Here is a 12,329-nt window from a genome sequence, read left to right on the forward strand (position 1 = left end):
AGCGAATATTAGAATAATCGCTGGCATCCCTACTTCTGTTGTGTTGAAATTAAATGTGTGTTTTAAACGTATTTTTCTCAAATGTGTATTTTTTCACTTATTCTGACTTCTTTCTCAAATTCTGACTTATTCTTATATTTCTGACTTCTTTCTCAAATGTCCATCTTTTCTCAAATTTAAATGTTTTCTCAAATGTGACTTGTATCAGCAGTGTGTCCTCTGCCGCCCCCTAGTGGTCCCGGTCTATACTCCTTCCCGCTGCTGAAGGTTGGGGATGGTGGCATGTCTCTGCACGGATCGATACCGTTGTATTGAAATGTGGAATGTACAATTTTTCTTTTAACAAATTATGACCTTCTCTTTTATAAGTTCTGACTTTTATCTCAAATCTGGCTTTCTTCTAAGAATTCAGACTTTTTCTCAAATGTCACTTTGTTCACTAAATTATTAAATGTCTCGCATTTCTGAATTTTTTTCTCCAATCTGGACTTTTTTCACAAATTTCACTTTTACTCAGAGTTTAGAGCCTCAGTCCCACCTGCCCCCCCCCACAGAGTTTAGAGCCTCAGTCCCACCTGCCCCCCCCCACAGAGTTTAGAGACTCAGTCCCACCTGCCCCCCCCCCACAGAGTTTAGAGCCTCAGTCCCACCTGCCCCCCCCCACAGAGTTTAGAGCCTCAGTCCCACCTGCCCCCCCCCCACAGAGTTTAGAGCCTCAGTCCCACCTGCCCCCCCCCCACAGAGTTTAGAGACTCAGTCCCACCTGCCCCCCCCCCACAGAGTTTAGAGACTCAGTCCCACCTGCCCCCCCCACAGAGTTTAGAGCCTCAGTCCCCCCTGCCCCCCCCCACAGAGTTTAGAGCCTCAGTCCCACCTGCCCCCCCACAGAGTTTAGAGACTCAGTCCCACCTGCCCCCCCACAGAGTTTAGAGCCTCAGTCCCACCTGCCCCCCCCCACAGAGTTTAGAGCCTCAGTCCCACCTGCCCCCCCCCACAGAGTTTAGAGACTCAGTCCCACCTGCCCCCCCCCAGAGTTTAGAGACTCAGTCCCACCTGCCCCCCCACAGAGTTTAGAGACTCAGTCCCACCTGCCCCCCCCCCACAGAGTTTAGAGACTCAGTCCCACCTGCCCCCCCACAGAGTTTAGAGCCTCAGTCCCACCTGCCCCCCCCACAGAGTTTCCCACAGAGTTTAGAGACTCAGTCCCACCTGCCCCCCCCCACAGAGTTTAGAGACTCAGTCCAACCTGCCCCCCCCTACAGAGTTTAGAGACTCAGTCCCACCTGCCCCCCCACAGAGTTTAGAGGACTCAGTCCCACCTGCCCCCCCCACAGAGTTTAGAGACTCAGTCCCACCTGCCCCCCCCCACAGAGTTTAGAGACTCAGTCCCACCTGCCCCCCCCACAGAGTTTAGAGACTCAGTCCCACCTGCCCCCCCACAGAGTTTAGAGACTCAGTCCCACCTTCCCCCCCACAGAGTTTAGAGCCTCAGTCCCACCTGCCCCCCCCACAGAGTTTAGAGACTCAGTCCCACCTGCCCCCCCCCACAGAGTTTAGAGACTCAGTCCCACCTGCCCCCCCACAGAGTTTAGAGACTCAGTCCCACCTGCCCCCCCACAGAGTTTAGAGACTCAGTCCCACCTGTCTCCTGCAGTCAGCGCTCCTAGCTTCTCCTCTCCAGGCAGAGGGACGGATTGATCCTCCAGGATTCTCTGGATCTGAAGCTCTATTTCTCGGGGGGAAAGCAGACGACCCGCTCGATAAACCCAGAGGCGGAAGTAGCGCCCCCGGTGGTAGACGGCGATAAACTCACTGTCCTGCCAGTGCTGCAGAACATCTGAGGAGAGAGGAGGCCAGGTTATACATCTGTTTTTACTACATGGCTTAGTTGAATACTCGATTCTGATTGGTCAATTCAGAACACGTGACACGTTGTTAATCCAGAACAGACAGAACGCTGTCAAGGACTTATTGACCGTTGTTAAGGACGCTCACATCTGCACAAAGAAGTTTGGTCGATTTAACTGTTTACAGTTTGGAACTGGGACGAGAAAGCAGCGGAGAAGTGACGGGCAGAAACCTCCTTGTTACGCAGCGGTCCAGACATAGACATCAAGCGGCGACACATATTCAGTGTGCAGTTCCTTTGGCATCAGGGCAGGATATCTAGATACTTCCCAAGGTTTATTTTAATTTATTCTACTAAAATCATACAAAAACAAAAACGTATAGTTCATACACACAAATGAACAAAATGAGTAGAAGCGGGAGGGCTGAAGCTGATGGGGAGAAGCCCCCCCGTGCGTCATCATTAGCATCAATATAATAATGGCACTTATTTCGTCAACAACGTGTAGAAATTAAGGAGTACAACAAAATAAAGAAAACTAATGAAAACTGGAAAAAATAAATAAATAAAATAAAAGTTAGGGCAAGAAAAAAAGTAAATGCATACACCGTACTTTTCGGACTATAAGCCGCGACTTTTCCCCCCCATTTTCTTTGTACCGCTAACGGCCACTAGGGGACCTCCTACATCTATGGATTTTACAGGTAGAATTAACCACCTTTAACTCTACGGGCTCTAGGACCGGTCCGCGCCCGCCACCTTTAAGCGGCGGGCTCCAGCAGGAAAAGCTGGAGGCCGGAAAAGAGAGAGACAGGTAGCGCGCCAAAGTAAAAGTGGAACCGAGAGACAGAACGAGAGCAAGACAGACGGACAATTTAGCGGCTGCGGCTCATATGCCGGTGCGCTTTATAGTCCGAAAAGTACGGTATAAGTAATACTGGGAATATCAAATATTTGTTAGCTGGAAATATAATTGTTTTACTTTAGTTTTGAATTGTTGATGACGAGTGACGCTGAGAGGTCTGAGTGAAGTCCTTTCCACGCTCTCACTGCGAGGATCAGCTGTGATTGGACGGTTGCTCTACAGGGCTCGCTACACAACCAGTGAGGACGCCTGGGTGGGTTTCTCCTGACTGTGGTTTGGAACTGCTTTTGAATGTTATAGGCATTTTGTTATGGGCGCATAATCAGTACTGTTTTAAGCTCAACTATCTCAACACATTTGAATAGATTGAGTTTTTTAAAGATGGCAGTTGCGTGTTCATATTTACCAACACCACAGACTATTCGGAATACTTATTTTGAGATGTTATTATTTTTTGTAGATTTGTTGAAACGTGTTTCCCCATGTTTCGGAGCAGTAGTAAAGGTAAGGGAGAAATAGACTGTAGAGTTCTGAGTATTTTTCCTGGAGAATGTTCTTAGCACAAAATACCTGTTTCTGACAGTTTAGTCTGTGCATAATTTATATGCTGCTTCCAGTTGAGTTTTTCATCAACAACGAGTCCTAAAAATGTACATGCACCAACTCTCTCTCTCTCAGTATTGCAAATCCGTTTCATGCAGTCATTTCCACTCTCTGACTTTGTATTGAATAACATTTTTGTTTTGGTCACTTTAAGGGATAATTTATTAACTGCAAACCAGTTTGTGACGGAGCGGATCACACGAGTGACTGACTCCGCCACCGACAGCCGACACACACGCACACACACACACACACCAGGGTTTCCGTTAGCCGGTAATTACTGGTTTTTAGCTGGTAAAATTTATAAAAAACCGGTAAATTCAAAACCTGACGGTCAAAATGTCTGGTAATAATTAGGGAGGCTCCGATCGATCGGCCGCCGGTCATTATCGGCCGATATTCACTCTTAATAGTTTGATCGGTGCTCTCTATAAAGGCCGATCAGGAGAGCTGGATCTGATCGATATGGACATAAACGCGAGTGAAGTGTAACCGGAGCGAGAGAGAGATCAGATCAGCTGCTGAGTCTGACGGAGACACGCAGCTCTGCATGATCACCTGAAGCCCCGCCCTCTGTTTAGTGCGCTGCAGGAGCTGACTGCTGTCAGGAGGGAGAGGGAGGGAGAGGGAGAGAGAGAGAGAGAGAGGGAGAGAGAGAGAGGGAGGGAGAGAGAGAGGGAGGGAGAGAGAGAGAGAGAGAGAGAGGGAGGGAGGGAGGGAGAGGGGAGGGAGGGAGGCTCCGTTTCTCCCGTGTTATTATTCAAAGTTGATGTAAACTTCTGAATAATGTACGTTATCTACTGCAAGTAGTTTGTTTGAATGTAATAATCATGTTGTTTGTTGTTTGTGGAATCATTTATTGAAAAATGAATCTGAATTTTTCGATCTGTTACGATTATAAACTGAAGCAATATAAAAATGAGCCCGTGAACTGAGTTTTAAACATCAGCATATCTGCTCATAGTCCGGTAATTACCTGCTAACGGAAACTCTGCTACACAACTATTATTATTATTATTGAAATATGACACACGGTAAGTTTCAAATTAGTCCGGTAAAATAAATTCTGCCCGGACATTTGACCGGTGAGAAAAAATCCTAGCGGAAACCCTGACACACACAACACACCAAACATTTCGGAGAAAAGACAGAGGCGCATCACTTCCGTGTTTTAAATTCCTGCTATGAACCTTGCAATTATTTAATTTACGTTTGTTAATTATGGGGAATGATTATATTAAGAGGTGGTTAACCTGTTTATGTTTGGGTCGGATCTTTATGTTGAAATGTGGTTTGGAGTGTAATTGTTGTCACCTGTTGACGGTAAGCCGGGTGGGAGGGGCTACGGGTTAGTAAGGGACGGGGTTGGCCCTGGAAGGGGGACTCGGGGAATGTTGCAGAGAAGGCAACAGCTGGACACGTTTACTCTCCGGGAGTGATGGACGGTCTGATTTGGACGTTCTTTTTGGTTTTTTAAGTTGTGCTGGTTCGCTATTTATTTTTTTGCTGCTGAAAATAAAGTTTTGGAGCTTACCCAACCGACTAGGCCAGTGTTCTCGGACGGACAATTAGAACCCCGTCACACAGTTACATAGTATTTCTAATTCTGCATTAACAATTTTAACAAGATCACCAAGATGATGATGGAGCAGAGAACGGTGGTATCATCGGCAAACAGAATGAATGTGAACATGTCTGAGGTGTTGATAATGTCATTAATATAAATCAGGAACAGTTTGGGACCCAAGACGGATCCTTGAGGGACTCCACATGTTATAGGAAGATTGTTTGATTTCGCCTCGTCTCTGTCCACATATTGTAGCCTGTTTATCAGATAACTCTTGACCATTCTTCGGCTCGACCCCTTATGCCATAATGTTCTAATGTGTGCAGCAGGATGGCTCACAGTATCAAAAGCCTTTTTAAGGTCAATGAATATACCAGCTGTAATAATTTGTTTCTCATTGTTGTTGTGCTGAGGAAGGACTCCAGACGGTTGTTAAAGAGTTTGTCCAGGATTTTTGAGAATTGTGGTCGTAAAGAAATGGGTCTTTTATCAAAACTAGATTTATCACCAGATTTGAAAACCGGAATCACCTTCACGATTTTCATTTCATTTGGAAAGATACCTTGTTGGAACGATTTATTGCATATATTTACTAGGGGGGCTACAAGTACAATGCTTGGTGCGACTTGTTTAACAATATTCAGACTAAGTCCTAAATAATCTTTGGACTGTTTACTGTGTTGAGTATTAACAATATCAATACTCTGTTGGTTGCAGCTCTTCAGGAAGTCATCCTCTTTAGATGAAGCTGGTGTCCCTCAGGGGCCACTTTCAGGGCCACTCATTAAAGCTATTTGCAACATCCGTTGGGGTTTGTCCTGCGGTTTGGAGTTTCTTGAATTTATTTCTGTTGTCAGTTCTTTTCTTCTTAAAGGTGGGGTAGGTACGTTTCAGAAACCGCCTCGAGATACACTTTTTGTTATATTCCATGGAATGCTCTTAACATCCCGATAGCAATGAATATCTGAAGTGCTTTGACAACAAATCCATACAAAACATGTCATCTGTAGAAGCCGTGATACTGTAAAAAGTACGGATTGGATGGCCTACCTGCCTGTCAGCCTGCCATCGGGGCACAAACTTATCTCGTGCCCTCATTGGTCATGTGCGCGTTCGTGTGTGTTGGAGGAGGGGCTCTGCGAGGAAGTGGCAGATTTTCTCCGGTTGTGTATTTTCAAATTCTAGCGATCTCGAGCCGGTTTCTCAAACTTACCTACCCCACCTTTAATTATGCTATTTATTACCTTCAAAGTGGTTTTCATATCTCCTATGGCATTTTCTAATGTTTCAGAGAAGTATCGTTCTTCACAGTTTCTAAGGATTGAAGTCAATTTGTTTTTATACAATTTATAACGACTTTCATCTTCAGTGCTTTTACTTTTCAAAAGTGTCCTACAGAGAGCATTTTTCTTACAGCAGGCGTTTTTCAGTCCACGAGTGAACCAGGGTTTGAGTCAATCTTCATTTTAATTATGGACAACATTCGTTCATGTTTTGCATGAAAATCCTTACAAACTCATTATAGGATTTGTTTACGTCTTGAATCTCAAATACTTCTTGCCATTTTTCATTTTTTAAGTTAATATTTAATTTATTTAGAGAACTGTCATTTAATGTATGCATGTATTTTGTTCTTTGTTATTTACAGGTTCTTTTCCGCAGATTGTGAATATTGGCAGGTGATCAGTGACATCAGTGATTTGGGCCCCACGATGACGCTAGTGAACATGTTATCAATAAGGTTTCAGTCGTTAACCCGGTTGGTTTGGTTATTAGAGGGAGAAGCCCGAGAGAAGGAAACATATCCATGAAGTCTCTCGCCTGTTGGAGCGAGTTGTATTTTAATAAAGTAACGTTGAAATCTCCACACACACACAAAGGTTTTAATTCTATGAGGTCTGAGCATTTTTTCTACTTGTTCATTAAATTCCTCAAGATGACTTCCAGGCTTTCTGTGCATGCATGAGACGAGTACCGTACTTTTGGGACTATGAAGCGCACCTGCATAAAAGCCCCAGCAACTACCTTGTCCGTCTGTCTTGCTCTCGTTCTGTCTCTCGGTTCCACTTTCACTTTGGCGCGCTACCTGTCTCTCTCTTTTCCGGCCTCCAGCTTTTCCTGCTGGAGCCCGCCGCTTAAAGGTGGCGGGCGCGGACCGGTCCTAGAGCCCGTAGTGTTAAAGGTGGTTAATTTTACCTGTGAAATCCATAGATGTAGGAGGTTCCCTAGTGGCCGTTAGCTGTACACACAAAATGGGGGAAAAAGTCGCGGCTTATAGTCCGAACAGTACGGTATATGTTTGTTCTGTTTCAGCTCAATGTCTACGGTGACAGATTCAAGGAGCTTGTTGCAGCAGAGGGAGAGACTTTCTACCCATCTCGCAGAAAGTGTGTTTTTAACAAACAGTGGAACCCCTCCACCTCTCTGGAGCTCATTCATATGAAAAGCCACACATCGGGTAAAGAACGGTCCACAGTGTTTGAGTCAGTTTTCCAGGTCTCTGAGATGATGTCAACAGATCTATGTATGAGTTGAAGATATAGTTTGATGTTGTCACTATTTGCATTAAGGCTTTAATGAAAAGCCATTCATAGCTTTGAGTTCTAAGTTAAAAAGTGTTTCGCTGTAGCAGCAGCAGCTGGTGGTAAGATTCCTGAAGAAAGTAGAGTCTGGGTCAACGTGGGAGTCGAAGCAGTTCTCTCTTTTGCCCCTTTCACACCAGCGCCTTTTCAGCTCCGGCTCGGAGCTAGAGCCTGAAAAGCGCCGGGTTTTCCAGTTCACACCGGAGCTGCGCCGGCTCTTAGCTCCGGAATCCGCTTCATTTCCAGCTCCAAAAAATTGTCGGTCCAGAGGCAAGAGCTTTGGAGCTAAGAGGCGTGCAGGAAACTAAACCCACCTCCCACGGGTCGACTGTCAGCCTGCCTACAAGCAGCAGTGCCTATAAACACACTTTATAAAGTCAGGCAACACTAACCAGGCTTCGTGTGATTCTGTTTATTTGTGCCTTACTTTGACCATCCGTTCACTGTTATCGATCATTGTGGAGAGAGGCAGACGTGTTGTTTTGTATTATTGCAGCTATCGGATGCAAGTAGTCAGTTTAGCTTCGGTTGCTATGCCAACATCACCCGTTTTATACCAGAGAAACTTTCATAACAGCGTTGTGATACCAAACAGTGTCAATTCAGACTGACACACATTCACTTAGGCTAAGGGGAACTGGGGATATGCATCAGCTGCTTGTGTGAGTCGGACAGTGAATACTTTAGAGCGGCCGCTGCAGTGCGAGCTAACCGGGAGCTAACGGGAGAATACACTCCGTGGAAGAGCAGCACTGCAGTGCGAGCTAACCGGGAGCTAACGGGAGAATACACTCCGTGGAAGAGCAGCACTGCAGTGTGAGCTAACCGGGAGCTAACGGGAGAATACACTCTGTGGAAGAGCAGCCAGCACTGCAGCGGCCGGTAAATGCTGCAGAAACACATTAATAAACAATGAACCACGGCACTCTGGAGCAAAGTATAAGGTTGGAGAAGTCGTTATTCAATTTATTCTGGCTTCGTGTGATTAAAAGCAACACGATCATCGACCCGACGCAGTTGTTGTTGTTGTGAGCTTCCGTTTGGGAGCAAATCAGCGATGTAAACGGTGACGTCATGACGCAGCAGGGGCAGCTCTGGGGCGCCAGTGGGCGGTGTGCACAGAGCGGGAGCTGAAAAGGGAAACCGGAGCTGAACCAGAAAAGCTCCCGCTCGGAGCTAGAAACCGAAAAGCGCTGGTGTGAAAGCCGCATTATTGGATTTTCATCAAAGAGATTTAGATCCTTAGAGGTCACTCCGGTCTCTGTGGTCACCGACCGGGTGATTTGAGTCCATACACGGAGGTAAGTTCATGACCGATCGTTTCCAGCAGTTTTTTAATTATGCCGTCATCCTTTCGGGTCTTATTTAAGTCACTTATATCCTTGGTAATACTGGATAAAGCGCCCAAGGTCTGACATCATGAAGTGTGCTACTTTTAAAGCAAGCGACGACGTTTTCAAATCTGTAATCAGAAAGCTCCTCAAAAGCGCCATCGAAGCAGTTCCTGCCGTTGCTACGGTAACAACGGACTATTTCTCTTAGCGGATGCATGTCAAATTAAATCAATACATACAACTATTTTTTAAATCTATAAAAGCATTTCAATTAATATTGGGAGTCATGTCGTTACTTTGTGATAAGCGGATGGTGTGCAGCGAGGCGGTCATTATGGGGACCAGGATCCCTCCGCTTCCGGTCCGCCTGTCGGGTGTTCCCCATAACGACCGCCTCGCTGCACATCATCCCTTACACATTCTATCGTACCTATACTAAACCAATATTCAGACGTAATGATAAATGCTTTAGTGTTTAGATTAGCATTTAGAAACTGAAGGGTGCTAACTTGCATATGATGGGTAATTAGCATGATTAGCATACTCACTAATATGGACCATATAGGCAGATTTGGGAGAGGTTTTTCGGGGGTAAGGGGGAAGCTGAATCCATCTCTCAACTTTGAGGATCCAAGATTACACTTTAAATCAGTGAAGTGGCGACCCTCGGTCCACCTATCTATGTTCAGGTGTAAAGAGGGACTGGATTGGGCAGGTAGCTCAGGTATTTGAAATAGTTGTAATTACGTCGGTCCATAAAGGTGATTATGCACATTTGCTTGTGACCGATTCCATATAGTGCATTTACAATACGGGACTCATTGTGGCAGTGAAATGTGTGTGTGTGTGTGTGTGTGTGTGTTACCTGTCTCCTCTCCAGGTGTTCTTGTCGTGTTGAACATCCTCTCACACTGGGCAGCACACAGAGGGATGACGGTGCCTGGAACTCGACTCTGAAACACAAAGAGAAACGCTTCCATTATTATTATCATTTCATATTTATTTTCTTTATTAAAACAGTCAGGAGAAAACTAAAGGAGAAGAACTTAAGCAGAAAGCCAGAACAAATATTTACGTTTTCCTCAAATTAATTTCTTTCTCAGAATTCTGATTCTTTTTTATTTTATTTGAATTTTTTCTCAGAATTCAAAATTATTTCTAAAATTTCACTTTTTTTGGAGAATTCAGATTTTTTTCCCCAAATTAGAATTCTTTCTGAAATATGACTTTTTCATGGCTTCACCGTTTCCTTCCAGACGCTTTGCAAACATGCTTCTCCACCCACAAAACCCCCAGAATGCAGCAGGGCTCACCGGTTTGAGTTCCTCGCGGTTCACTTTGCGTCGGTACAGCAGCAGGGCGGTGATGGTGTTTCCGGCCCGAGCCGCCTGCACCGACGTGGGAGAAACGTAGAGGAAGTCCTGCGGAGAAAAGGACGTTAAGACGGGGATGGAACTCTGGAGGACACACACACACACACACACACACACACACACACACACACACACACACACACACACACACACACACACACACACACACACACACACACACACACACACCACACACACACACACACACACACACACACACACACACACACACACACACACACACACACACACACACACACACACACACACACACACACACACACACACACACACAGTGTGAAAGCATCAGTTACCATGCCGTAGTAGTTGCTGTTGACCATGATTGGTCCTCGGCTCCTCAGGTAGATGTACTCCTCCCACCAGTCGCTCACCTGGAACACAGACAGTTACTAATGTATCATAAACCGGACGAAACACAGCCATTGACTTCCACTAACCCTGAAGATGTGTTGTTGCCATTTGAGTGTGTATACAAAATATTTCTCAGGAAAAATTACATAGAAATGTTTTTCAAGCATTGATCGTTTGTCTTATTCAAATTTGCCTTTTATACAAAATGTGGCTTTTTTCTCAGAATTTTTATTTTTTCTCAAATTTCAATTTCATTCGACTTTTTTTATGATTTTTTTTTTCAGAATTCTGACTTTTTTCTCAAATTTTCATTTTTTCTAACATTCAACATTTTCTCTGAATTCTCTTTTTTCCCTTCAAATTTCATTTTGTTCTCAGAACTCTGACTTTTGCCAAATCTTTTTTTCTTCAAAAATTCTGACTTTTCTCAACGTTTAAAAAAAATTACTCAAATGTGTGTGTGTGAGTGTGTGTGAGTGTGTGTCTCACGTAGTTGGTGGCCCACAGAGCTTTGAGCTTCAGGTATCTCTGCAGACGGTTCCCCAGGTTGTTTTCAAACTGAGCCGCAAGTTTAGTCATCCGTTCGTAACCTTCGTCCGTCAGCAGGGGGCGAGCCGACAGCAGGTACTGAGGAGAGAACAGGTGGGTACTTAACGAGCAGCTGAGGTCAACACTTAACGAGCAAGTGAGGTCAATACTTAACGAGCAGCTGAGGTCAATACTTAACGAGCAGCTGAGGTCAACACTTAACGAGCAGGTGAGGTCAACACTTAACGAGCAGGTGAGGTCAACACTTAACGAGCAGCTGAGGTCAATACTTAACGAGCAGGTGAGGTCAATACTTAACAAGCAGCAGAGGCCAATACTTAACGAGCAGGTGAGGCCAATACTTAACGAGCAGGTGAGGTCGATACTTAACGAGCAGCCGAGGTCGATACTTAACGAGCAGGTGAGGTCAATACTTAACGAGCAGGTGAGGTCGATACTTAACGAGCAGGTGAGGTCGATACTTAACGAGCAGCCGAGGTCGATACTTAACGAGCAGGTGAGGTCGATACTTAACGAGCAGGTGAGGTCGATACTTAACGAGCAGGTGAGGTCGATACTTAGCGAGCAGGTGAGGTCGATACTTAACGAGCAGCCGAGGTCGATACTTAACGAGCAGGTGAGGTCGATACTTAACGAGCAGGTGAGGTCGATACTTAACGAGCAGCCGAGGTCGATACTTAACGAGCAGCCGAGCAGCTGAGGACAATACTTAACGAGCAGCTGAGTGTGTGTGTGTGTGAGAGTGTGTGAGAGTGTGTGTGTGCTCACCCTGCTGACAGTCTCTTTGATCACAGGAACTGGAAGGTGAGGGAGAGACGTCTGGTAGCTGTAGAGCAGAGGCTTCCTGCTGGATAACAGCCTGAGGAGAGTCTGAGAGAAACAAGAACATTGTGACATCACTACGTAACACTAGCGCTCCTATTGGCTAGCGCTCCAACACATTGTACGTGATGGGCTAAAGGGGCGGGACATCTCTAAGCTGGTCGACCAATCACAACAGAGCCGGCCAGCGGACCAATCAGAGCAGACTGGGCTTTTAGGTTAAGTTGTTAGAAATTGGAGCAGAAATACAAATATGTCAGTGCAGTCGATGTGAAGCTAAAGGTTTGGAAGAGGCAGCATTGTGCAGAATATACAGATGTGCAAGGTCCGATACTTGAATGCAGGGCTTTCTCTATGTCTACAGTGTGTGTGTGTGTGTGTGTGTGTGTGTGTGTGTGTGTGTGTGTGTGTGT

At 45.4% G+C, this 12,329-nt stretch overlaps 1 protein-coding gene across 1 annotated transcript in view; it reads right to left on the reverse strand.

Moving 5' to 3' along the window:
* The window catches only part of LOC117444218 (carnitine O-palmitoyltransferase 1, liver isoform-like), a gene marked incomplete at its 3' end in the record, with an annotated part of 68,331 nt that overhangs the window by 19,764 nt on the left and 36,238 nt on the right, over window positions 1-12,329 (reverse strand). Inside the window, exons 5-10 of the mRNA XM_034079872.1 lie at window positions 11,863-11,964; window positions 11,035-11,172; window positions 10,488-10,565; window positions 10,114-10,221; window positions 9,666-9,753; window positions 1,642-1,837 (exon numbers count right to left, since the gene is read on the reverse strand). Of these exons, the coding sequence (XP_033935763.1) occupies window positions 1,642-1,837; window positions 9,666-9,753; window positions 10,114-10,221; window positions 10,488-10,565; window positions 11,035-11,172; window positions 11,863-11,964 (710 nt within the window). The remainder of the gene's footprint in view (window positions 1-1,641; window positions 1,838-9,665; window positions 9,754-10,113; window positions 10,222-10,487; window positions 10,566-11,034; window positions 11,173-11,862; window positions 11,965-12,329) is intronic.

The sequence above is a fragment of the Pseudochaenichthys georgianus genome, unplaced genomic scaffold, assembly GCF_902827115.2.
Source record: "Pseudochaenichthys georgianus unplaced genomic scaffold, fPseGeo1.2 scaffold_754_arrow_ctg1, whole genome shotgun sequence".
In the NCBI taxonomy this organism is placed as follows: Eukaryota; Metazoa; Chordata; class Actinopteri; order Perciformes; family Channichthyidae; genus Pseudochaenichthys; species Pseudochaenichthys georgianus.